Source organism: Chrysemys picta, chromosome 5 (assembly GCF_011386835.1).
Source record: "Chrysemys picta bellii isolate R12L10 chromosome 5, ASM1138683v2, whole genome shotgun sequence".
NCBI classification, from domain to species: domain Eukaryota; kingdom Metazoa; phylum Chordata; order Testudines; family Emydidae; genus Chrysemys; species Chrysemys picta.
Window position 1 is genome coordinate 14,786,376 of NC_088795.1, and position 24,529 is coordinate 14,810,904.

The following is a 24,529-nucleotide window of genomic DNA, read 5'->3' on the forward strand; positions in this document are numbered from 1 at the left end:
CTAAAGTGGAGAGCAGCAGCTGACAGGATTGGCACTGGGTTACATATTTGGAGTTGGAAGATTTTTTGAGAGGATGCAGCAGTTTGAAGGAAGGAGTTGACTCTAGAGCTTGATGTCCAGAGTCTACTCTGTTGAAAGCAACAGAACAGTCCTTTTGGACAGGGCTCAACTCAGCCCAGTAATTAGGCATAAACACCGCCATGTCCCGATGAAATACTGTATAGAGTGGATCAATTATGAGGGCCTTTAGTTCACTAGCTCTTCTTGCAGAAGTGATTGCCACCCGAAACACCGTCTTGAAAGAGAAGTGAAATAGAGAACAGTCCACAAGAGGTTCATAGGGTGCTGCCATCAGTCCGGTGCACATTACATTTACTGTACATGCACAAAATGCGATTTCTGGAGGCTTATAACTTGGCCAAAGCCAAACCAAGTTTCACCAGACACTCAAAGTCACTTCTTCATGAAGTGTGTTAATGTGCCAAATTTCAAATTCCGGCTGTTTTGGTATAAAATCACCTTAGGCCAGAGATTAGGACTGAAAATTTCTGACTGACAGGTGAAAGTTCCAGAAAGTTATGAGTGATCGAAACTAGGGTGTTAGAATGAAAACCTCTGGCACCTTACGTATAGATGCTGCTCATGTTCCAACTAGGATAACAAAAACAGTGCTATTTTTAGTATACCCTGTTTCCCCGAAAATAAGACAGTGTCTTATATTAATTTTTGCTCCCAAAGATGCGCTAGGTCTTATTTTCAGGGGATGTCTTATTTTTCAATGAAGAAGAATACGGTACACATCGGTGGATGCCTTATTATCGGGGAGGTCTTATTATCGGGGGGATGCCTTATATTACAACGAGAGGCAAAACTGTAAGTAGGCCTTATTTTCGGAGGATGTCTTATTTTCGGAGAAACAGGGTATATCTAGGTGTATGGGAATGGGAAACCTCTCAATGGTAATAATACCACTCAGCAGTTCCTTCCTGACCTGACGTTCCATTTGTCCCTGACACTCCGTCTTCATTGTCTTCACTATGTTCTCCATGCGCTGCAATTCCATATTCTTGTTGTCCAGTTCTCTCCGTAGGTGATCAATGGTGATGCTGTTGCCAGTGTCCCGATCCCAAAGCCGCTTGTTCTGCTCCTTTTCCAGACTCAGTTCCATCTCTTTTTTATGTACATCAGCCTACAAGAAATTACAGCAGCCATTGTCCTCTTTAAATTGTAAAGGCATCCTGTCTTTTGTTTTCTTTAATATTAGCAACAATCAGTAATATAGTTAAATCATTATTACTATATCTTTACACCTAATAAAAGCCAGGATTTCTGGTGAACAGCTAGTTTGATGCTTCTGAGGCACCATCCTTCAACATAGCAATAGCTTGAAACCAATCCTCTTCTAAGTACTACTGCTATCAATATCTTATTTAACATTTCAAGACTTGAAGCCTTTGATGCCATTTCTATGCCAATATACCTTAGCCAAAAAAAATCAGCAAATGCAAAAAACTGCATTGTATCAAAATAAAAAGTGAAAATACAAATACTACAGTACATGCCAAGAAAGGAAATCATCCACCTTTAAGAATAACGAGAACTGTAATTTCATGGCTTGATTGACTCTGTTTGCAGACAGCAATTTGTTGTACGTTTTTTCAATCATTTTTAGCTCAGAAACAAATGTAAAGATTCAAAAACTGATGCCACAATCCAAAATTATCCGGCAATTTTGGAAATGTTAATTAAAAAAGGGGTTAGCAGAATTCTTAGTAGAACGTGAAGGGGCTGAAATTTTGGAAGTGGAGGCAGCACGCAGAATACTAGTAAAGCCAAAGAAAAGGGGAATGAAATGAGAGTGAAACAATGAACATACACAGTAAAGGCATTGAAACAAATTTAACTTTCCCCCCAATGCCTTGAAGAATATTAGAAATGGAGACTATCTTACTCATCTATTACAGTGACATTTCATCAGTGACCATAAAACTAGAATGCTTTATTCTTAATTGTATAGTGACTGTCCTGACTCCAGCCTTCTCTACGCTATAAAGAGTTCACAGGAAAAGATATACTTTACACATTCCTGTTAATTAAAAAAGGGGTTAGCAGAATTCTTAGTAGAACGTGAAGGGGCTGAAATTTTGGAAGTGGAGGCAGCACGCAGAATACTAGTAAAGCCAAAGAAAAGGGGAATGAAATGAGAGTGAAACAATGAACATACACAGTAAAGGCATTGAAACAAATTTAACTTTCCCCCCAATGCCTTGAAGAATATTAGAAATGGAGACTATCTTACTCATCTATTACAGTGACATTTCATCAGTGACCATAAAACTAGAATGCTTTATTCTTAATTGTATAGTGACTGTCCTGACTCCAGCCTTCTCTACGCTATAAAGAGTTCACAGGAAAAGATATACTTTACACATTCCTGATTAGATAAGAACATAAGAACGGCCATACTGGGTCAGACCAAAGGTCCATTTACAGGGCTGGCTTCACTGTTTTTGCCACCTCAAGCAGCGCGCCGAATTGCCGCCGCGGACGGCGGGGGCAGTCCGTGTGCCGTTAGGGCAGCACGCGCGTTTCCGCGGCAGCGGCAATTTGACGGCAGCTTCTGTCTTCAGCCGGAAGACAGAAGCCGCCGAATTGCCGCCGTGGGCAGCTGAACAGAGAAGCTGCCGCCAAATTGCCACGGCCGCGGAAACGCGCGTGTCGCCCTAATGGCACATGGACTGCCCCCGCCGTCCGCGGCGGCAATTCGGCGCGCTGCTTGGGGCACAAAAACACACGGACTGCCGCCCCTTGCAGATTGCCGCCCCAAGCACCTGCTTGGAATGCTGGTGCCTGGAGCCGGCCCTGTCCATTTAGCCCAGTATCCTGTCTTCCAACAGTAGCCAATGCCAGGCGCCCCAGAGGGAATAAACAGAACAGATAATCATCAAATGATCCATCCCCTGTCGCCCATTCCCAGCCTCTGGCAAACAGGCTAGGGACACCATCCCTGCCCATCCTGGCTAATAGCCATTGATGGACCTATCCTCCATGAACTTATCTAGTTCTTTTTTTAACCTCGTTATAGTCTCGGCCTTCACAATATCCTCTGGCAAAGAGTTCCCCAGACCGACTGTACGCTGTGTGAAAAAACACCTTTTGTTTGTTTTAAACAGCATACAGAATGCAGTCATGCAAAACTCTTCTTCAGATTCCATGTGTCACCTATTGTACAAGTGACACTAGACAGAGAGTTGGTATACTAACCTCCCAAAACCCAATCATGACATTACAGAACTCATACACAGAGCAAAAGATGAGTGTGATGATAAAGTATTACACTTAGCATTGGAAATAGGGTGTATGTATGAAACCAATGATCTGTGATGCACAATTTTGCTACTATCTGTGCAAGCTATACAGGTACAGTGTGAGTTTTTTTTTTTCCATTTAAGATGTCTTCAGTCTATGGCTAGGGACTAGAGTAGTTAGGAAAGTCCTGGATAAAAAAAAAAAATCTTACAAAGTAGGTATGAAAGGAAAAAAGGTGGGATGCTAACCTAGCTTAGCTATGGGGTCAGAGTTAAGGATGGGAATGGGTGACGGGATGGATCACTCAATGATTCCCTGTTCTGCTCACTCCCTCTGAAGCACCTGGCATTGGCCACTGTCAGAAAACAGGATACTGGACCTTTGATCTGACCCAGTATGCCGGCTGTTCTTCTATTTGGGAGCCTTAACTGTGATTTTCATAGTTTCAAATGTTTGCATTGCTTTTAATGTTAACCTGAGCTCTGAATTTCCTGGGTTTCTAATGGAAATGAACTTGTGATAAGGTATGTGCCCCACATAAGTAATGAAACAATTAACTGGAGTGGAGAGCCCAATTAAGGCACCTGGTTGCACCTGAAGGGTGGGCCAGGCCCAATTAAAGAAGAATCCCAGCTGGGTTGTTAGTATAAAGAGAGGAAGCCAGGCCTAGAGGATGGTTGTGGGGAGAAAGTGTTCTGCAGTGCCTCCCTTGGTAGTAAGAAGGAGAGCCTGGCCGGGTCAAGGAGAGAGCTCCCTGGGATCCTCTCCTGAATAGAGGATGCTGGTAAGAGTCTAGGAGAGACATGGAGCAAGTACTGAGGTGGAGTAAGCTCATTAAAAAGGCAGAATTGGGACTTCCAGAAAGAGAGAGAGAGAGAGAGATTGAGACCGAGCCCTGGTAGATGCTCAATTGAGGAACAGAGCAGGGGAAACCTGAGAGATTAAATGAGAGCTTGAGGAGGGCAGAAGTTTGTTTAAGTTTGTACTTCTAGTTTGGGATTTTGTTGGGGGACACAGGGAAGAGCCCTGAGAGTCCTGGCCACTAAAAGAAAGATGAAACTAGAGAATCTGTGGGGAGAAGGCTGGAAAAAGGCCATGGAAGGAGGATGTCCGGGGAAGCAGCAGCAAGGAGTCTGATGGAGCAGATGTTGGCTGCTGGCTATCGGGGCGCAGTGTAAAGGAGGGGTCTGGATTCCCCTAGCTTTCACTGTGGCACATAGTGTGAAACCCCTGAGAAGGGGTTATGGTTGAATCCCTGAATGAAGGCTGGTAGGGACCATGGGGACCAGAGTTGAGGGCCAAAGTAAGGATTGGAACTATTATTTGCAAGACTTCTTGTTATCCTAGAAGGGGTGGGACTAAATGTGACCTGACCAGGGGGCTGAGGTCATAAGAACAGGCAGACCACTTCCAGGCTGGAGCTGGTGTTGGCAGGATTGAAGGAGAGTCTGCTATGCCATGACCAGCCACAAGGGGTATGCCTGCATTGAGTGTGCTCTTTTCAGACCTTTCTGAGGATTTCTGGGGCAAGGAAGATTAAATTTATGGTAAATCTCAATCTTAATTATAAAGAGGCTGCCAGCTTTCCAGAATAGGCAAGGTGCCAATACAACAGCAACAATAAAAACAAAAGCTCTTAGAAGGTAAGATTGAATCCGTGTATTCAACTGATTCCGAGACAAACTGATTACTAAAATGGAACTCCCCTATAAATTGTTCTTCACTGGTTTATTAATATCTCAAATTCCTACCAGCAGCTGCTGAAGCTGATCATCCAGATTTCCAGATTCTTGACTGTATTGATCCCGTTCAGTCTGTGCCTCTGCCATCTCAGAATGAGCCAGGTGCAATTGCTTTTCCAAATCTTCTATCTAAAGTACGCATTCAAATAAAAAGAATGAAACATCTGGGGCTAATTATCTTATGGGACAGTTCTACTCCGAAAAGTGACTATGTCCAAAAGGTGCTGCTGTACTCGGCAGATTTGTTCCCTATGTGTATTCAAAGATATATCTGCTTGCTTTAGTGATTAAAGTGAGTTTTTACTACTATTTTTCCTCTTGTTAGTCCTGGAGAGCCAACACAGCTAGGGGAGAATGAGCTGGATTCTATTCCCACTCAAACCTCATCAAGAGCATTGTTAACTACAGTCTAAATGCAGAATCTTTATGTTGGTCATGGCTGAGCTAGGAAAAAACCCAGTTTGACTTGCAGATTCTAAGTTGAGATTGCATGGTTGGCAGTTAGATAAATCAACATTTTACTTGAAAATTGAGCACCTTTGATAAGGAGTCACTGTGTGAGAATAAACATAGTACCACTCACAATGCTATTGTAACACTTTTCAAAGAACTACACTTTAAAATCTTTCTTGGCCCGACTAAGATCTTGAAATTACCTTTTTGCCTTCTTTAAAAAACAACCAACCAACCTTTCATTGGCATAGGACAGAAGTAGTAAACTGTTCTCTCTATAATGCAATTATAATTACAGGGGAATAGCACATGTTCTGATTATTAATACAGTTGCATAGCCAGTTTATTCAGGAGTGACCTCAAAACTCCTGCCTTTCAGACCAGTGGAGAGTGGGAACATCATGCCAATGATGCTGTCATTATCCAACAGGAGAGTTCAGGACAGGTCCATAAGGATCTCCTCGACAAGTCTTATCCCAAAGCCTGGTAGAGACAGGATTTGCCATCCCTGTCACTGAGCTGCAATTCTGATTCTAAGGCCTACAGTGCTCTCTGGATAGAGAGACGGTGAGGACTGGCTGTGGGGTCCCTGGTAACTCCTCTGCTTGCTAGAAGTGCAACATTAAAGGACCACTCCCAGGGCCTTTTCTGTCTGCAGTTGCCCTTAGAGCCGTTCCTACAGCCCCACTATGGTGGGGCTCCATGGGAAAGGACATATTACTTATTGCACATAGTATCTGGGAGGTTGGGGAAGAATGATGGTCCATACAGTCTTACCCACTCCCTGAGCTGACCACTCCCCTCCTCCTGTGAGAAACCAACCAGTGGAGAGCCCTCTGTAGGCTCCAGAGGTGTGGGAAAGTACTACCAATGGGGCTTGCCCCCTCGCTTCCACGTGGGACAGATCTGTTAATGGAGAAAGCCCTTCATGCATGGATCTCCCGAGGACAATCTGAGCCAGGATTTGGCAGAGTATGGAGAGTCCCTTGCTAAACACAGCGTGGGAACGATGTCCAGATGGAGCAGTACAAAAATAATAGCTTACCCTATACTACCCAATTTCCTCTAAAAATGCTTGTATGTCTGGTCATATTCACTTTGTTCTTAAAGATGAAGTGAAATCCTTCAGCTATGCCATGGCCTGAGTGTAAGGTTCTGCGTGTCTGTAGCAATAGCTGATGAAGCCAATAATACCTACAACACAGCAGGGAGCTGCATTCCTTCATCATAAATACATTATCAAATCTATGTGCAAACAAATGGGTTATCTCCACCTGGAGGTGGTAAACTTTCTCTAATGCAGCAGTCCCCAAACTCTTGAGGTTCATGCACCACCTAACTCCTGTCACTCACCCCTCCGGAATGACGCTGCATCTCGGGGAGGGTGGGTGGACGCAGACGGGGGTAAAGGGGCCAACGCTAGGGCTGCAGTTGGGGGTGGGGCTGGGAGCAGGGCTGCTGCCAGGGGCCAAGGCTGGGGGCGGAGCCACAGCTGGGCTACAATGGGAGCCAGCAGTCGGGGCCGCGGCCAGCTGTGGCTCCGTTCCCAGCCTTGCCGCCAGGAATGGAGCCGCAACCAGCAGCCAAGGCTAGGGGCTGGTACAGGGCCAGGACCAGATCCACGCCAAGACTGTGGACGGGGCCAGGTGCAGGTATCTGAAAGTGATGTTTGCAGTAGTTAGTAACATTCGGAGAAGTATTGCACATACAATTCTGGGTTTCTATTTTTGAATCTATTTTTGTTAAGAATTCCAAAAGGGAAAAATGCCCAAAGATTGTGTTCTGCAGTCATAGATATAGGTGGCATCTTCCAGACAAACACCTGTCAGGGATGGTCTAGAGCTGAGGTTGTGTTGGTCCCAGGCTATTAGAGAGACAAGGTGGAGGAAGTAATATCTCTTATTGGACCAAATTCTATTGGTTCGGGAGACAAGTTTTGGAGTTTACACAGAAATCTTTTTCAGGTCTGGGAAATGTACTCGGCGTCACAGCTCAATGCAAGGTGGAACAGATTGTTTAGCATAAGTCGGTAACACATATTTCAAGGGACCATTCAAGTGGAAATGGCCCATAAACACCTCTCCAGTCGTGGGTGGGTGGGAAATATGATTGCACACCCATAGTTGTCGCCTACCACCTACCACTGGAACCCACATGGGGTATCATAAAACAATTACAACCTATATTTGATGGGGACCACATCCTGAAAGAAATCTTTCCTAAACCCCTTTTTCTGGCCTTCAAACAACTACTCAACCTCTCTAAGCTCATCATCAGAAGCAAACTCCCCACAGACTGGGACTTACCAACTCAAAGTTGTCAAAGTGTCACCAGACCCTGCCAGAACAACAGAGGCAAAACCTGTAGACATACCTCCACAGCTACAATGATCAACCCTCCCTTCCTCCCACCCCACACACTTTTCAGGATCCATGGGTCCTACCTATGCCCGTCACAACATGTGGTACACCTCATCCAGTGCACTAAATGCCTTGATCACAACTATGTGGGTGAAGCGAGACAATTACTATGCTCACAAATGAACTCATGCAGAAAAATTATAAAAGACAAAAACACCATCCATTTCACCTGCGGGTGAACACGTTTCGCAAAGCGATTACTCCATATCTGACCTCTCAGTTCTCATCCTCAAAGGAAACTTGCACAACGGCTTCAAAAGATGAGCCTGGGAGCTTAAATTCATATCTTTGCTAGACGCTAAAAACCAAGGACTGAATAGCGACACTGGATTTATGGCTTATCACAACAATCTATAACCCACTAAATCCAAGGCCGACTCTGGCTTTTTGGCCGCCCCAAGCAAAAAAAAAAAAAAAAAAATGGGGCAGCCAGAATGGCAAAGCAAAAAAACAAAACAAAAAATCCTGCAGCGCGGCCGGAGCACGGGTGCAGGGGGACCGGCTAGCTGGGGGGAGAGAGAGAAGTGGGGCGGCCAGGGCTACAGCGGGGCGCTGCCACGGGGCCCCTCCGCGCCGCCTGCCGCAAGGGCTCCACTCCGGTCGGCAGAGAGGGAAGGACAAGGACTGCCCTGCCGGGCTTGCTGCAGGTCGCTCCTATCCTCCGCGCCGCCGCCTCCTACAGGGTGGCCGGAGCAGAACAACAACAACAACAACAAAAAAGCGGCTGTACCGCCCTAGGACAAGGCGGAATGTCGCCTCGTTCAATCTGCCGCCCCAAGCACCAGCTTGCTCGGCTGGTGCCTGGAGCCAGCCCTGACTAAATCCCACCCCCAGCTTTTCCCCCGTATAACTGGAAAGATGTTAACGGCCACGTCATCTTGAAATTTGTTAACCACTTACGCTAAACAATCTGTTCCGCCTTGTATTTAGTTGTGACACTCGGAGTACATTTCCCAGACCTCAAGAAGAGTTCTGGAAAAGCTTGAAAGCTTGTCCCTCTCAACAGCAGAAATTGGTCCAATAAAAGATATTACCTCACCCACATTTTCTCTCTAGAATGGTGTAGGTTTACTTGGTCCTGCCTCAGTGCAGGGGGCTGGACTTCATGACCTCTCGAGGTCCCTTCCAGCCTGACATTACTATGATTCTAGTATCGTGTGCTGCTCTGTTTATGCCAAACAGAATTTGTTAAAGTCATCTCTATGAAAAAGTACATGGTAAACTGCACTTCTACTACAGCTGGAACATAACACATTAATTTACAAGCCCAACAAAAAAATTGTTTGGTTTGAGATCTGCGGTGCTTGTTTTGAAACAGAATGGAATGAATTTTAATGCACGTGAACAGAGCAGTAAGTGGAGCCAGACAGAGGGCAGGTTGGCCTGCTTTCAAATGCCCAACATATCTGTGCCATGCTACCTCCAGCTTGACCTACCACATCCCTGCTATTCCCTTTCTGGGCCTTTCTTGAACAGAGAATAACAGTCATGTCAAATCATACAACAGCTCTACAGTGGGAGCAGCTTTCCACTAATAAGCAGGAAAAGGCTGCCAAAGTTAACATGATGTGTAACATAAGCAGGATTTGACTCCAGAAGTCAAATGTTACTGCATGAGTTGTCAGCTCTAATTTTACAGAGAGCGGAGAGCAACCATTTTCAGGTCAGCCTCTGAGGAAAAAGGGAAATTATCCTCAGATAATAATTATGAGATGTCAGAATCACAGTGGTATTATCTATGAAACCAAAAGGCCTAGGTCCAGGGAAGGGAATAAGGAAATGGAAATTCTAAAGAAAGGGCACACAAAATGTTGTGGTTAGTGTGAATCAGAGTCATCTATTGCTGTGCAGGGAAAATCTCTTTGTGGATTTCCTCTGAGTGTTCGCCTGCCCAGTGAGCCATGGTTCCATCACCAGAGACCAGCGGATGCTGGGGGATGCAGAAGAGACAAGGATCATCTGCACAGAGGCCCACTACTTACTCTGGGATTCTGGGTTCCCTGACAATGGAGCTCCAATGGAGCTGTGTTATCAGGACTTCCCCGGGCCCATTAATACCTCTCCAGTCATGAGGGAGAGGGAAATGATTACACAGCTCTAGCTGTCACCTACCACCTCACACTGGAACCCATATGGGGTATCATCAAACAATTACAACCTGTATTTGATGGGGACCACATCCTGAAAGAAATCTGTCATTCTGGGTAGTGGCCTTCACTTGCGCAGAGCCTCAAGTATTTTTGAAGAGAGAGATAGATATTATATTGAAATAGGCATTCTTTAGGGGTACAGTCTCAAACCAATCTTGTGAACTCAGAGAAAGAATTATACTGTAGAGGCTACCATCATCACCACACAGAAACGGAACTTTCTGATGTACGTGTTCCATTTTCAGAGCTCTCATGTATTCGGGAATGAGGAAATAATGGTACTACAACCCTGCTCCCAATTATAGCTGAAGTAACTCTTCTGTTCCAGTTTGGGGAAGGGCACTGACTTCAGTCTTTGTATTTTCTTGTAAGAGGGATCCCAGAAAGGGATGTGGAATTGGGGTGGGGAGATGACATGAAATAAATTCTCTGAAAAGTGAATGGATAGAGTGAACTTCTGGAGTGGAACTGGCTGGAGTGAACTCCTCTCCATTTGTCTAAGGTAACTGATCACCAAAAGGTAGAGGCGTAGGAAAACGATTTGCTGCCTGTAGTTTGAGTCGGGGATTTTCAGTGTGCTATTAAACTTGCTGCTATGAAGAAGAAAAGCAGCTTGAACCTGCAGGTGCTGACAAACGCTGTCTTTCCACCTGGGTCACTTCAAAATACTTAAATAGTAACACTATTTTTCTACACAAGCAATTGCTGTAGTAGTCACAGGGGTTTTATGTGATTCCAAATGGTTCATGATTGGGAAGCTCCAAGGGCAGGTGGCTGAAACCACCCTCTCTCTGTTGAGGTATGATCTGCCCTATGCAAACCTTTGAGAGGACCCCTGAGAGAAGGCATGTTCCTGAGACAGCCAAATGAAATAGTATTGGGAATGTGGATAGGTAGATGGGAGAGGAGATTGGTAAACAGAATAAAGGATTTGTGAGGAAGCTTGTTGATTGGGTCAAATGAAGCTGCTGTAACTGGTGGTTCAAGACCAAAGTGCCTTGGCCTGTACTTGTGGCTGTGGCTATGATTCTCCTTCTTTCTCTGGCCAAAGCATTTAGGTCTGAATTGCCAGTTCCAGCAGCTTTATTTAACCTAATCAACAAGTTTCCTTTAACTAATGGGTAAAAAATTAATATTCCAGATGCTGATTAGGGCTCTTGATCTGTTTACAGCAGATTCGTTTCCTCTTTGATTTCCCAAGACAGAAAGTTACTGGAGAACACTTCTGGGTGCTATGGCTCATGCAAGAAGCTCTTTTTAATTGCCTAATTGTGTCTTCTTGTTACATTCTCTATCTTTTAGGAGAGATAATGCCTTTGATCCACATATAAAACTGCTGTTTAAAGTCTATGGTCCTCTGCATTGATTTCCAGATGGAATCATTTGCCACTAATTTTGATCTGTGTGCTCCTCTAATCTGTTTGTTAGAGAACAATGTTATTTGTTCTTAAACTCAGGGGTGCTGGAACAATTTTTACAGCAGGAGCGCTGAGAGCCATTGAACCAAACTGCAAACCCTGTATATAATGGAAACCACTTCAAGCCAGCTCCTATGCTTAAACATGGTATATAATAATACAATACAATAGTTGGAAAGAAAAACAGTGCCATGGATAAAAGAATAGTGATCTATCTGATCAGCCATTGAATTTCTCTGAAACAAAACCTTTTCAAATGAGAGTGTGACTGTCTTTTTCTGAACGATACAGTGCATTTCAGGAGGAAACCCAGGTACCAAGTTCAGCTGGAGCTATTACGAACAATGCAGTCCACACGCACCTTGTCTTCATACATCCTTTTAGCTTCCCGTAATTCAGAACGCAGCTGAGAAACAGTGGATTCCAATTGACTGACCTGACGCATGTACATTGAATTCTGGTTTCGTGTTTGTTCTCTAAGAAAAATTTTGAAAGGAAAGGGAAAAAAAAATTGTGAGCGCTGCCAAAGCATGATACATACACAGCTATGCTAAGGATGTGATCCCTAGACTTCACTGTATTAAGTGTAGTTGCAGTCTGAAATGTGAAAATATAAAAATGGCACCTTCTTACTTAACAGATCTGCTCCCTCTGTATTCAGTCATATTTGGTTAATTTAATGACAAAAATAAGGTGTTACTGCTTTTATTTCTGTTTACAATTCTGGGTCATGTATCATCAACACACATGTTAACTAAGTTTTAACTGGGGAGCTAGAGTCTGTCTTTAGTTGCACCAGAGGACTGCACAAGTGGAACTCTGGGCAGAATTCAGCTTACAGAATCTTTATCACAGGTGATTATGTGCAAGTCACACATGGCCCAGTTTGACTTCCAAACCCCAGCTTGAGTTTGCAGGGTTGGCAGATAGAAAACTCATCTTTTAATGCATAAACTGAGCACATCTGACCTACAAGTCATCAAGAGACCATCAACAGGGAACCACCATGCCATTTTCTAGTCACTCAATTATTAGCAATGCCAACACTGGCCATATATGTGGCTTTTCCACAGGATCTTCTATAAGATTCATCATTATTTATTTCTGCCAGTAAACATCACAAGAATTCATCCATTTTTGTTTATGATACAGTTGACAAGAAATATATTGTCAGGAATGAATTTTGGACCAGAATTTTACCAACTCTTATGGAGATATACCTATCTCATAGAAATGGAAGGGACCCTGAAAGGTCATTGAGTCCAACCCCCTGCCTTCACTAGCAGTACCAAGTACATATTTTTGCCCCAGATCCCTAAGTGGCCCCCTCAAGTATTGAACTCATAACCCTCGGTTTAGCAGGCCAATGCTCAAACCACGGAGCTATGCCTCCCCCTTGATGGTTAAGGACTCCAGTCATTTCTGCACAGCCCCACTTCTGCTTAATTTATATAAAGCTGGTGCAGAATGCTCCCCGCAGCAATCTTTTCCTGCTCTGTGGGTGGGTATAGAGAGGGAGCAGGGCCATGGTCCCACATTTTCCTAGTTCTGCTTCCCAAAGAGGGGAGGAAGAGAAGCAGTCCCTATGATAGAGATTGCAGGGAATGCTATTGCGAGCATTCCCCATGCAGATGTGCACGTGGGGAAGGTTCTTGTTCACTCCTTCATTTCACTACTGTGCAGTGTTGCAGGAGTTGCTTGTAATTCAGGACTCAGAGATTTGCTCAACATCACAAAAAGAAATTCACGTCAGTCAGGAAAATAGCACAGGACTGATTCTCCTCTCACCTGAACCAGAGTAACTCCAATGACTCATTTGACTTACCTTGCTTCTGACTGAGAATCAGTTCCCATGTCTCCTGATTCTCAGAGCTTTGCCTTAAGCACAAGACTATGTTCCCCTCTATCTATTTTGTACCCTTTCTAGATTTCGCCTCCCATGATTTCTGCAGTGGTTGATTAACCCTGAAGCAAAGTTACTAAGAAATCTTATCATGCCGGCAGAGAGTGTATGCTAGCAGAGGGAGACCTCTCTAGAATCAAGGTTATTTTAATGTGTTCTACAGTACAACCGAGAAACATACTGAATGATCTCCATCTGGCTTTGGATATTATTTGCATGGCTGCGTGCGCTGTTGGTTTTATCAGTCAGTGCTGCCACCTCCTGTTCATGTTCATTTATTAGTTGCTCAATCCTATTTAAAAAAAAAAATACTGGTTACAATTGTAGACAAGGTATTTCCCATTGCATAAACTGTACGGAAAAGAATATTTCCCCAGTAGTCACAAGATTTAAAGATTTGGGGGATTTGTCATGAATGTAATCAGTTGTATAAAATTAATTCACAGTTTATTCTGATGACATAACTAGATAATTCAATTAGAAAGTTGGAGAAGTTGCAATTTATTGAACCAAGGAAGGCCAAAGTTTTGAACAAAAAAACCAAAAACAAGAGATGAGGGGAAAAACCAGGAAAATGAAAGATGACAATTAAAAGTCATGTCATCCACACGTTGTTATTTACATTAAAGCACTACCATGTACTAGACAAGGTGTACTACAATCTGCACTAGCTACATAAATAGCAAGCTCGGTTGCTTATTTTAATCAGAGAGAGGGGAAGAGCCTTGATTTGAAAAAAGCAAAAAGCACTGTAACGATTTTTTGCACTGTTACTTAAAATACCTCTGGTCATTTCTATTTTCCATCGTACTTTAGAAAGTTATTGATTTTATCCTAACCAGCGTTAACAATAGTGCTGCGCTCCACACAAGAATGATTTAAATGGTTTTAGTTCTAGTCACTAACAAACATGCCTATATTAGGAAAATATTAACATGACACGGTAAAGAACACAAAAGTCAGAAAATCCTCCTATTACAATCCAATGGAATTAGTTTTGCTTAGACGCTTCCAAAATATTGACCTTTCAGCAGAGATCATGTCTAGAAATTGTTAAATGTGTCAGGAAGTTCTGAGTATTTAAAAACACAAAACTAGAATAGAAACAGATAAACCCTCAATAATAGTGACTGCTACTGCACCTCTCACTTATTACAGTATCAGCATCTGGTACAAAAAATAATTCAGCCTGGAAAAGTGAGAAAGTGTTGGTGCCTGAACTATACTAGTGATTAAATAGGGAAAAGGTACCTATCTTGATGTTGTTGAAGCAGAAGTTCTGTTTTGGCCTGTGATTCTTTTTTCAGTGATTCAAGTTGTTCCTCCAACTGTTGTAAGTAAATTACAGTGTTGTTTATTGTGAGTAATCACTCTTACCCACTAGTAAATGAAAACACAATCTAAATCAACAGTTAGTACAGTTTAAGAAACCAAGGTTCACTTGTAGAACAGTTTGCATAACTCACACAAGCAAGGTTAAATTCTGGCTGTAAGTTACAGAGCTGAGTTGGGGACAGTACAGAGACACATCACCCTAGTAGGAGTTCAGCCAGTGTGCTCCTCCTAAAAGAGGTTACAGCATTTTCTCTTCTGTGCCTGGCCTGCTGCCAGTGGGGAATGTGGTCACAGTTGGACTCCTGCCTGTCCCCTTTCCATGGGCTAGTGTAGAAAGCAGTGCTAGCCCTGCAGTCTTTGCACTGCCTGAGCTCAAAGACTCCTGTGTAGCTGGCCACTGAATGGGATGTGTAAAGGGCGTGAGGCTCTTTGCGCCCTCTCAGTCTGTCTTCACTAGGGGAAAAGGGTGTTCTTACCTTGAGTTAGCTGTTTTCACTAGGATTTGGCCTGAAGTAAAGGCATTTGTAGTTTTTACAGAAGTTAGCAGGTTGAGTTAAAAACTATAGGGACCTTGGGGTTTACCCTGAGCTGCTAACTAATTATTATTTATTATTTGTATTATCATAGTGTCTAGCAGCCCCAGTCATGGACCAGGGCTCCACAGGGCTAGTGCTGTACAGATAGAATAAAGGAAGTCCCTGCCCCAAAGAGCTTACTTGTGTGAAAGCTACATAATCCCTTGTCGTCTTCACTAGGAATTTACCTGGAGTTAGCAGGCAAGTTAAGAACACACCTTTTTTGTCCTAATGAAGACAAGGTCATCACTTGCATGTCCACCAGCATGGTGGCTAAGGTGCAATCTGGCCCTAAGCCAATGACATAGCGTCAGACAAAGGAATCTTTGATAGCCAGCACTGATTGCTGGAGGGCTTCATCTCACAAAAGGCTGCGTGCTCTTAACTTCCATCTAAATCAATAGAAGTTGAGGGCCCTTGACACATCACAAGATGTGCTCAGCACTGTACAGATTCAGGCCATTATTGATTAATATTGTTGCCCTTTGGCCAATATTTGGGGCATCGCTGCGTTGTTTCCATTAGGAGGCAAAACTGATGATGGAGCCAGGTATTTCTTTGATACCATTAACAAAGAATGTATACAAAGACCTGTTTCCCTGAACATAGTAGGAACACACAACAGCAGCCAGTTTCCTTGCTCACAATTTCCAAGCCTACTTTTAAGCAAGCCCTTTCCCCCAAGGAGCTGTCTTTGATCCCTCTCAGGGCCATCCTCACGACTACTTCTCTCGCTGTCTGTTGGCTTTTTACATCTCTCTTTCTCTGACAGCCACAGAAACCCACCCCACCAACCAGTGTCAATATCCCAGCACCTGTGTCTGCAATCAGGCCCCAGGGAAATCCCTCTGCCCGCACGGCTTAGTTTCTGCTCAGGCCTTGCCATGCTGGCTAGAGCCTTGGGCAGTGGCATCTATTATTTCAGCTATTGCTACACAAAGGGCCTTTGTCTGCTTCTTCATAAGTGCTTAATGCACCCACTGATTTTACCCAAGTCTAGGATTGAAGACAGGTATTAACACTACCTTCCAGCATAACAATCCAACAGCTAACTTTTCATACTGAAGCTACTACTGAACTGATGCAACAGCTGTAAAATTTTGGCTTTCAAGCATGTTCAGAAGATAACCAAAAGAGACTCAGCTTAGAAGCCAGGGTACGGCTGAAATCACAAGCCCTTGCATCTTTATAGGAAGGCGAATTGATATATTGAGCTAAAATAGCTTCCCCCGGGCTCCCAAGAGTGCGGATTGGACAGGGCCAGAGGATCCACCACTACCTGGATTCTCTGGAGCTCTCTTGTGCAGGAGGTGGGAGTGGTATGCACGGGGATCATGCAGCACCCCGAAGCAGTCTTTGTGAATTGGCTCCACAGCTGCTCTGAGGCAGGGGAAGGATTCCGCTACTTGAGTCAGGCACTGCTTTGTGGATTTGGCTCTCAGAGTGTTTTTACATAACAAATAGTCATCTGGAAGCTTCCACCACTAACTGGCAGGAAAAGTAGTGTTCTCCCCACTCACCGGGAAAATCCTCCCTTTGAGATACGACACCTCTGAGTCTAAATCTCGCAGGACTTTACTAAAAGCTGTGCCCAGGTTGCGGATATGGAGACAGCTGATGTTCTCGTGCTCATACACCCTCTTGCCTGTGCTGTCTTCATAGTCCACTAGGACGCCCCGCAGTTCGTGGAGCACTTCCTCATGGCCATGTACCATCTTTTTCAGATGCTCAGTTTGGCTGTTGGCCTCCCTCAGCATCTCCTCCTGAAGGTGGTTGGCTGTTTCCAGTTCATGAACTGTAGCCTGTAGCTGTATTTTGATGTCCTCCTGGCTCTGGGATTCTCTTCGTCTATATTTCAGAAAGGAAGACATCCAAGAAATATTGAAAGTGATAATGGTGTACAATGTTTGTTTTTATCCTGTCTGATATGGGGGGAGGGAGGTTTATAATCACTATTTCTGCAAATTATGGAATCTGGTATGTTTTCTGAAACTACGGGCCAGACCTTGCACTCTGCCATGACTACTGCTGCCCAAGGCTCCTTCCAGGAGAACCCTCCTTGCACTTGGGGACCAGTTCAAGCACCTGCTGCAGTCCTTCTCTTCCTCCCAAGCCCACATGGGAGCTGTGTATCATTTACCAGATACACTACAATGGGCTAGTCTCTGATGTAAGCATGCACACCTGATATCCACGAGAGCATCTCTCTCCATTTGCACCTCCTGAAATTTGGTCTGCAAATCAACGATTGTCTGTCTTAAATTGAACTTCTGTTGTTCATGCAGTTCAGTGTTCTGGACAAACAAAACAAGCAAATTATTGAATATTTGAACAAAAATAAATGTAGCTAAGGGTAATATGATAATTTATAATAAGATACATTGTGTTAGTGTTCTCAGATACCAGTTGTTGCTCTATGCTGTGGTGCAGGTATACTGGGGGCATTACCGGAGGGAGCATAGCAAGAGTGCTGCTGTTCTGAGGCACCCTGTGAGCTATGGCAGCTGAGAACAGGTAAGAAGCTGCTCTAAATGTGCTGGTGACCAAACTCTCCCCTGGCCAATCCCGGAATCCAATATGTAACAAAGCCATGGCAGCCACACCCGTGAATCTGGCCCGAAGTCTTCAACTCACATCATTTAGCCTCTTCTGCAGATCTCTGACTTGCTGTGAGTACCCTTCCAAGATGCTCTCAATGTGCTCTTTTCCAGGATAACTAGTGCTTCTCTTCTGGGTATCAATGTCCACTTCATATTTAGAATACAAGACAGTTTTGGGTGGACTACTGCCAGCACTAGCAGAGGTAGAGGTTTCCATCACTGTGCTGCGAATGGAAGATGCTAATACATTCTGATTGCTGAAAAGTGGGCTAGCAGCACCTGAAATTAGAGAATATTATATATTGAAAATGGAATCCTTATATGAAAATAAAATAATTCTTTACACCTGTGAAAAGCAAGAGCCAAATGAGCGTTCTGCCCATTCTCTTCAAGTCAGTGGAGAATCAAGCCCATATACTTTAGAAGTCAGCTTTCTCTAAGGATTGGATAGGCCCCATCCATTCTTGCAATGCATCTTGTCATGGACACCAGTGCAAAGTGAGTGCAGAGTGGGTGTGAGACACTGCAAGAGCAGATTGGTAACATTTTAAACCCACTACACTCTCACTTTGCACTGCTTAAAATGCTACCACAATGTGCAGGGCAATGGTAAGTCAGGCCCTTTGGCCTCCGTCCTTAGACTACAGGATGATCACCCCCAGGTAGGGGGATCCACTGATGGTGTACAGCTCCGGGTAGCTCCTATGCCACCCACCCTTAGAGCTGGTGAAAGTGGCATGGCCAGGGCATCCTTGCACCCCAGTGATCCCTGGCTGGCTTAACTGCACATTGGGACCACTGGCAATCTGGGAGCCGCCCTGATTTACATTGTGGGGATCCAGTATATAGCAATCGAGGGATCAGGAGAGTGCAAAAGCAGATTAAAGCCACCTTTGCACACATGTCCAACCCCCATCCACTATCATAACACATCTGCACCACTTTGTTAATTCACTAAAACCAGATTAGGAAAGGAATAGATAATAAAAGAGAAAATATCATAATGCCACTATATCAATCCCTGGTATGCCCACATTTTAAATATCACATAAGGTTCTGGTCACCCCATCTCCAAAAAGATATATTAGAATTGGAAAAAGTACAGAGAAGGGCAACAAAAATTATTAGTGGTATGGAACAGCTTCCATATGAGGAGAGATGAAAAAGACTGGGACTGTTCACTTAGAAAAGAGACAGCTAAGGGGGGAATAGGACAGAGGTCTATAAAAATCATGAATGGTGTGGAGAAAGTGAATAAGGAAGTGTTATTTATCCCTTCGTATAACACAAGAACCAGAGGTCACCCAATGAAATTAATAGGCAGTAGGCTTAAAACAAATATAAGGAAGTACTTCTTCTTCATATAATGCACAGTCAACCTATAGAACTCATTGCCAAGGGATGTTGTGAAGACCAAAACTATAACTGGGTTCAAAAAAGAATTAGATACGTTCACAGAGGATAGGTCCACCAATGGCTATTAGCCAAGATGGGCAGGAATGTAACCCTATTCTCTGGATGTCCATAAACTGCTGACTGCCAGAAGCTACAACTGGATGACAGGGGATGGACCAATCAATAATTGTCCTGTTCTGTTTTTTCCCTCTTAAACATCTGGCACTGGTCACTGTTGGAACACAGGATACTGGGCTAAATGGACCATTGGTCTGACCCAATATGGCCATTCTTATGTAGATAGTTTTGTACGTTGTTCAGAATTCAAGACACCAGTTTTAAAACAGCAGTTTTGAAATACCAGTTTTGCTAAAAGATGCTTCAACCGTAAGTGTAAAATTTCAACCCTTATACACCCTTTTTAACAATAACTCTTGAGTGGGACAGTTTGCACAACGGAGATAGCCTGATGTTAAATGAATTCTCAGTATTGTTAAACTGTATTTAGTACTTACGCCCACTGGGAATGTTGCCACTTGATAAAGTCTCTTCATGACTCAGAGAATGTGTGATTGATTCCATCGTAAATTTGGTTGCTTCTTCTTGGAGTTTCAGAGTTTCTTTTGTTTGTCTTTCCAGTGCTTCCCTGCAAAATCATATGTGTGAGTATTTGTTGCGAGTACAATGTATGAATAGAGGAAGGTATCCAACTTTATTGTGTCACCACAAATAGTATCTGAAATGAATAACTAAAAATAATGTCATTTTATAAGCTCCATTTAGTGACATTATACACACCCAGGGTCTGCGTTCACATTTAGCAAGAAAGTGCCAGATCGTTAACTCTCATAAATTTGTATAGCTCCCCTGAAATCAATTGAACTCTGCTGATATACACCAGCCAAGATTTGTCCTGAAGGGGCTGAACACAAAATACAACAAAACAAAACACTCCATCAAACAAATAAAAACAACCTGTTTGGATCATATCAAAACAAGATTCCTTCCCCCCCCCCCTTACTTTTTCTCCTGATTGGCTGGTGAATGCCATCTACTCACACGGAACCACAGACATTCTGCTTTACCGTGTAAAGTTTGCATGGCTGATTGACTGATTGATTGACAAAAGCATTAACAACTCAATCAATCAAATGGTTAAGGAGAAATTTCATACTGAATTCTGACAAGTGCTATGGGACTGTATTTTTCAGATGTTACGTGGAGACACTTGAGAGTTGTAATGAGAAGAAACCCTCTACAATAACAGAAAACATTTGTAAATTAAACACACTGATCTCCAGCACAGAAACAAGGACTCTCCTAGCTCACAGCATGACATCGCCCATAGAATGCAGAGTTTCAAAATCTTATTTGTTTGAAGTCACTTAGGCAGCACAACATTTCTTAAAAACATGTATCTAGCCTTTTGAAGAAGGAAGGATGAGGAAGTTAAGGAGAAAATGGGAAGGGCACAGGAAGGGAGATATTTCTAAATGTGGATCTATATCCTATTTTTGAAGTCTAGCCAGCTCATGAAAATGGACAAAACGCTAGATTTTTAAGAGATGTTAAAGACATCAGGAGGGAAAACCTGCAATCAAGCTTATCTTCTCATGGGTGCAAATGCAGTTAAGTGTGCTGGGTGTGACCGAAGCCCCATGCAGTAATGGCCAGATTGTTACTGGCACAGTGGGTGTGCAGGGGATGGAAGTAAGGAGCCCCCCTCCTGTGAGTTTCAAACAAGGCTCTGTCTCAGTCAAGTCTCTGAGCTCAAGAGACCCTACGGACTACTCCCTCCATGAGGCCTCAAGGGCACATGTTGCCTCAGTGGGAGAGGTTGGGTTAAGAAGGAGGCAAGCATGTGCACTCTGCATTACCCCCACTCTGGATGGGTGCTGCCCAGGAAGTTTATAACTTGATCTGAGCTTATTGAATCTCTATTGTAATTAGAGGGTGCTTCATTCACCATCTGGATATTGCTACACAACACCTCAGCTTCACCTCACACCTCAATAGTCTGATATATGAAGTGCTCAGATGGAGCCCTGCTACTGAAATAACACAAAAACCAAGATTTCAGAGGAGTTTATAAACTCGGGGCCAGATTCACTGATACACTCCTTGTGCTTTGCATCACCAAAGGGTGCAAAGCAACCAGAATCTACTAGTAAATCCAACCCGAAGAGAGTTAAAACTGCCCCATGAATCTCAGTTGTTAATGCGGAAGCCCAATGATGATACTTTTCAGGCAAGATTTTCAATTATTTGATGCGTAACTGTGTGCCTAAAATATGCATCTAATTGGCATAACTGTGTGTGTAAATTTGTTAACTGCAAACACCTCAGGGCAAATAAACAAAAGGCAGAAAGATTCCTAAAAGGGCCTCGCAGCATTTTTACCCCATGGACTGATGCGCAATGTAACAGTATGAAAATGTAAGTAAAAGAGAATCAGGCCATAAAAGTTTAGTTATTAACTCAGGGACACATTCTTCATCTTTGTGCAAAAGTCCCATTGTCATCAGTAAGAATGCCACTGTGGATTGAGGAAGTACCTGGCCCTAACTATTATCCTGGCATCAACAATGCAATTCATCCCTTTCCACAAAATGGCTTTGACATTGGTGCACTTTGTAACACATTTCTTCCTTATCTCTGTTGTCACATTATTGCTAAGAAGACTATCTTTTACTATTCTGGTCATGTCAAAGTTCAATAATCAAGGTGTACACTTAAGGGTAAGTAGCAGGGTATTTTAAAAATAACTTCACTAATAAACAAACAAAAAAGACAGACACTACCTTAATTCCTGGATATTCTTGCTCATTGTAACAGTGTCTGCAAAGAATAATAGCAATCTTTATTTTTTTTCACATTTTAAAAATCAACTTTCTCTCTTAAATGAATTTTGAAGTAATGCAATGTAATATTGTAGAAATAAGTTCACAAATGTTAAACAATTAGTTGTTTGTATTTGCTTTGGAAAGTTTTTCTGTTTCCTGAGTAATATTGTGAGGTGGACTTTGTCGCATAAACACAACTATATGTTTTATAACGGGGCCAGCTGTGATGGGGTGACTGGCCCCTTTAAGAGGTAATTGGTTCTGCCCCACTTGTGACTCATTAAACCCTCCTCCCCATGTTGGGGAAATGAGTGTAGCACCCCATGAGAGTAGTTTATGTGGTTAAAATCAGTCCAGGCCTGGTGTTAAAAGTGAAGCCTCCAGAGAGCAAAGAAAAAGAGAGCAAGTAGGCAGCTTGAAAAAGGCCTGCTGGATTAGAGAGATTTGGTCCTAGAGAAACCACCTGGGGAGTATTGCTGCCTGCTGAGCTCTCCCAACTCAGGGAGAAATGCAATAAGGTAAAATTAAACAAATGAATTAACAATTTAAATTAACAAACTCAGCCCAACAAGTAGGACTGTGGGTCTCTAGTGCTAAGGAGTGAGAAGCCTGATAGGAAATCCTCTCAGTCCCCAGAATTTAGAGAAGCTCTTCTGTGGAGAAGCTGATTAAACTCAATACATTATTTTCCCAGGAGAAGATAAATATTATTTAAAATCTCTGGATGGAAGTCATTTACCTGAATCCCTAAGGAGCTGAAGGCAGGGTGTCTCAGAACTACACTGTGCCACTAGCAGCCATGATCTGGAATGGCATCCTCTTATATGGCCCTGGCATCTCCTATGAAATACCTCTTCCAGTCAAAAAAAGAGGTATGCAAAATTTACCATTCTCACAGCTGATTTCAGACATCAAACTTTATGCTCCAAATGAACCTTAAAGGCTAGAATTTCAACTCTCTGCCTAGACTGCAGCTTCAAAACTGGTAACGGATTTTGAGCACACAAAAGTCCTGTGGACATTTGCACATACAAACTACATGCACAGAGAGGCACTAGGCACACATTGACCTATTTTGTGCCTCAAGTGCCTAATGGATGGCTCAAATTGAGGGGTTTATGCACAGATTCTTTTGGCATAAATAAGCCAGTTTTGAAAACTTGTCCCTAATAAATCTGAGCTTTATTCAGCTTTGCAAAATTCTTCTCATCCACTCACCTGTGGCAAGTAATTCTTTTTGAGAGGTGCGTAAAGTGTTTTTCACTATGGAGGGCAAGTAGTTTTTGTATCTGCTCTGGTAAATTTTCAAGACAGTTTTGCAAGGCTGGATTAATTTCAGAAAGACAGAGGTCCAGATCAGCTCTTGCATAACCCACCTGCAGCAGAGCTGCATTTGGATCAGAGTTTGTTCCAAGGAATATAAGAGAATGAAGAATTTGTAATTATATAATCCTTTCAGCCAAATTATCCAAGTACTTTCCTACACAAGTGGGTAAGTATTATTGTCCCAATTTCACTGATACAGAAAACTTAAATTACTTGCCCAAGGTGCAATAGAAGAGTCAGAAATAGAATCAAGGAGTCCTGGCTCCCAGACCCCACACTAACCACTACAGAAGGCTGACACTTTCTAAATTATGATGTGTTGCAGTAGTAGTGCCTAGCCATAGACCTCGCCCACTGTGCTAGGTGCTGTACAAGAAGGCCAAAAAATTTTCAGACTTGGGGTCCTCAATACAAAATTACATGTCACCTGATTTTTAGAGGTGATGAGCACTTGCAGCTCCCTTTGAGATTTCTTCCTTGCAAACTGGGCAGAAAGAGTCCACAGTGCTGACTTGCAACTTCACCCCTTAGTTGCTGAACTTGCAGGAGTGAATAGCTTCTCCTTTGGGTTTTTCAAATATGGGAGTGCAGAGCCAGGCCTGTGCTCCTAAAAGGCACATTGGTGCAGAAGACTGCCCATCTACGGGAAGCTGAACTTCTAGGGTAAGCTTATTGTCCAGTGAGATTAAGATTCTGGCAGCACCTGGAGCCTGCTGGCTCTTCATGAAGTAAAAAGGATTCTAGACCTGCTTACATTAGGCCCTCAAAAAGCCTGAGTTCAGGCTTCTATACAATGAGCGTACACTGATTTGCATACATGGACGTGGTCATAGCCTGTTGGAAAATAAAGTCTCTCTTAATTTTCACCTCAGCAGGAGCTGATTTTTTTTCCCCTTGAGGCAACTTTAGAGGCAGCCCCTCTCTTTCCCTGGGGAGCTGAGTCTCCTTTTATGTTCCCTATCTCTATGTGGGTCTCTCCCCATTGTCCGTCCCATTAGGTCTCTGGGCCCAATTCACCACTCTTGTTACTTCAGTTATATGCCACTGAACCACCACTGAT

The 24,529-nt window shown here is 43.3% G+C and overlaps 1 protein-coding gene across 4 annotated transcripts in view; it reads right to left on the minus strand.

The window, feature by feature from the left end:
• CCDC158 (coiled-coil domain containing 158) overlaps nucleotides 1-24,529 on the minus strand; it is a 67,127-nt gene that overhangs the window by 38,076 nt on the left and 4,522 nt on the right. For 2 of the 4 annotated variants that reach the window (XM_024108441.3, XM_065595981.1), the window contains exons 2-11: nucleotides 22,102-22,138; nucleotides 19,816-19,946; nucleotides 17,940-18,184; nucleotides 17,490-17,599; nucleotides 16,826-17,153; nucleotides 14,647-14,723; nucleotides 13,577-13,687; nucleotides 11,854-11,968; nucleotides 5,061-5,180; nucleotides 992-1,189 (exon numbers count right to left, since the gene is read on the minus strand). In XM_024108441.3, the coding sequence (XP_023964209.2) occupies nucleotides 992-1,189; nucleotides 5,061-5,180; nucleotides 11,854-11,968; nucleotides 13,577-13,687; nucleotides 14,647-14,723; nucleotides 16,826-17,153; nucleotides 17,490-17,599; nucleotides 17,940-18,184; nucleotides 19,816-19,946; nucleotides 22,102-22,127 (1,461 nt within the window). In that variant the 5' untranslated portion in view covers nucleotides 22,128-22,138. Of the gene's footprint in view, nucleotides 1-991; nucleotides 1,190-5,060; nucleotides 5,181-11,853; nucleotides 11,969-13,576; nucleotides 13,688-14,646; nucleotides 14,724-16,825; nucleotides 17,154-17,489; nucleotides 17,600-17,939; nucleotides 18,185-19,815; nucleotides 19,947-22,101; nucleotides 22,139-22,882; nucleotides 22,970-24,529 lie in introns of those variants that run through there. The other 2 variants (XM_065595982.1, XM_024108442.3) reach the window with 2 other exon arrangements.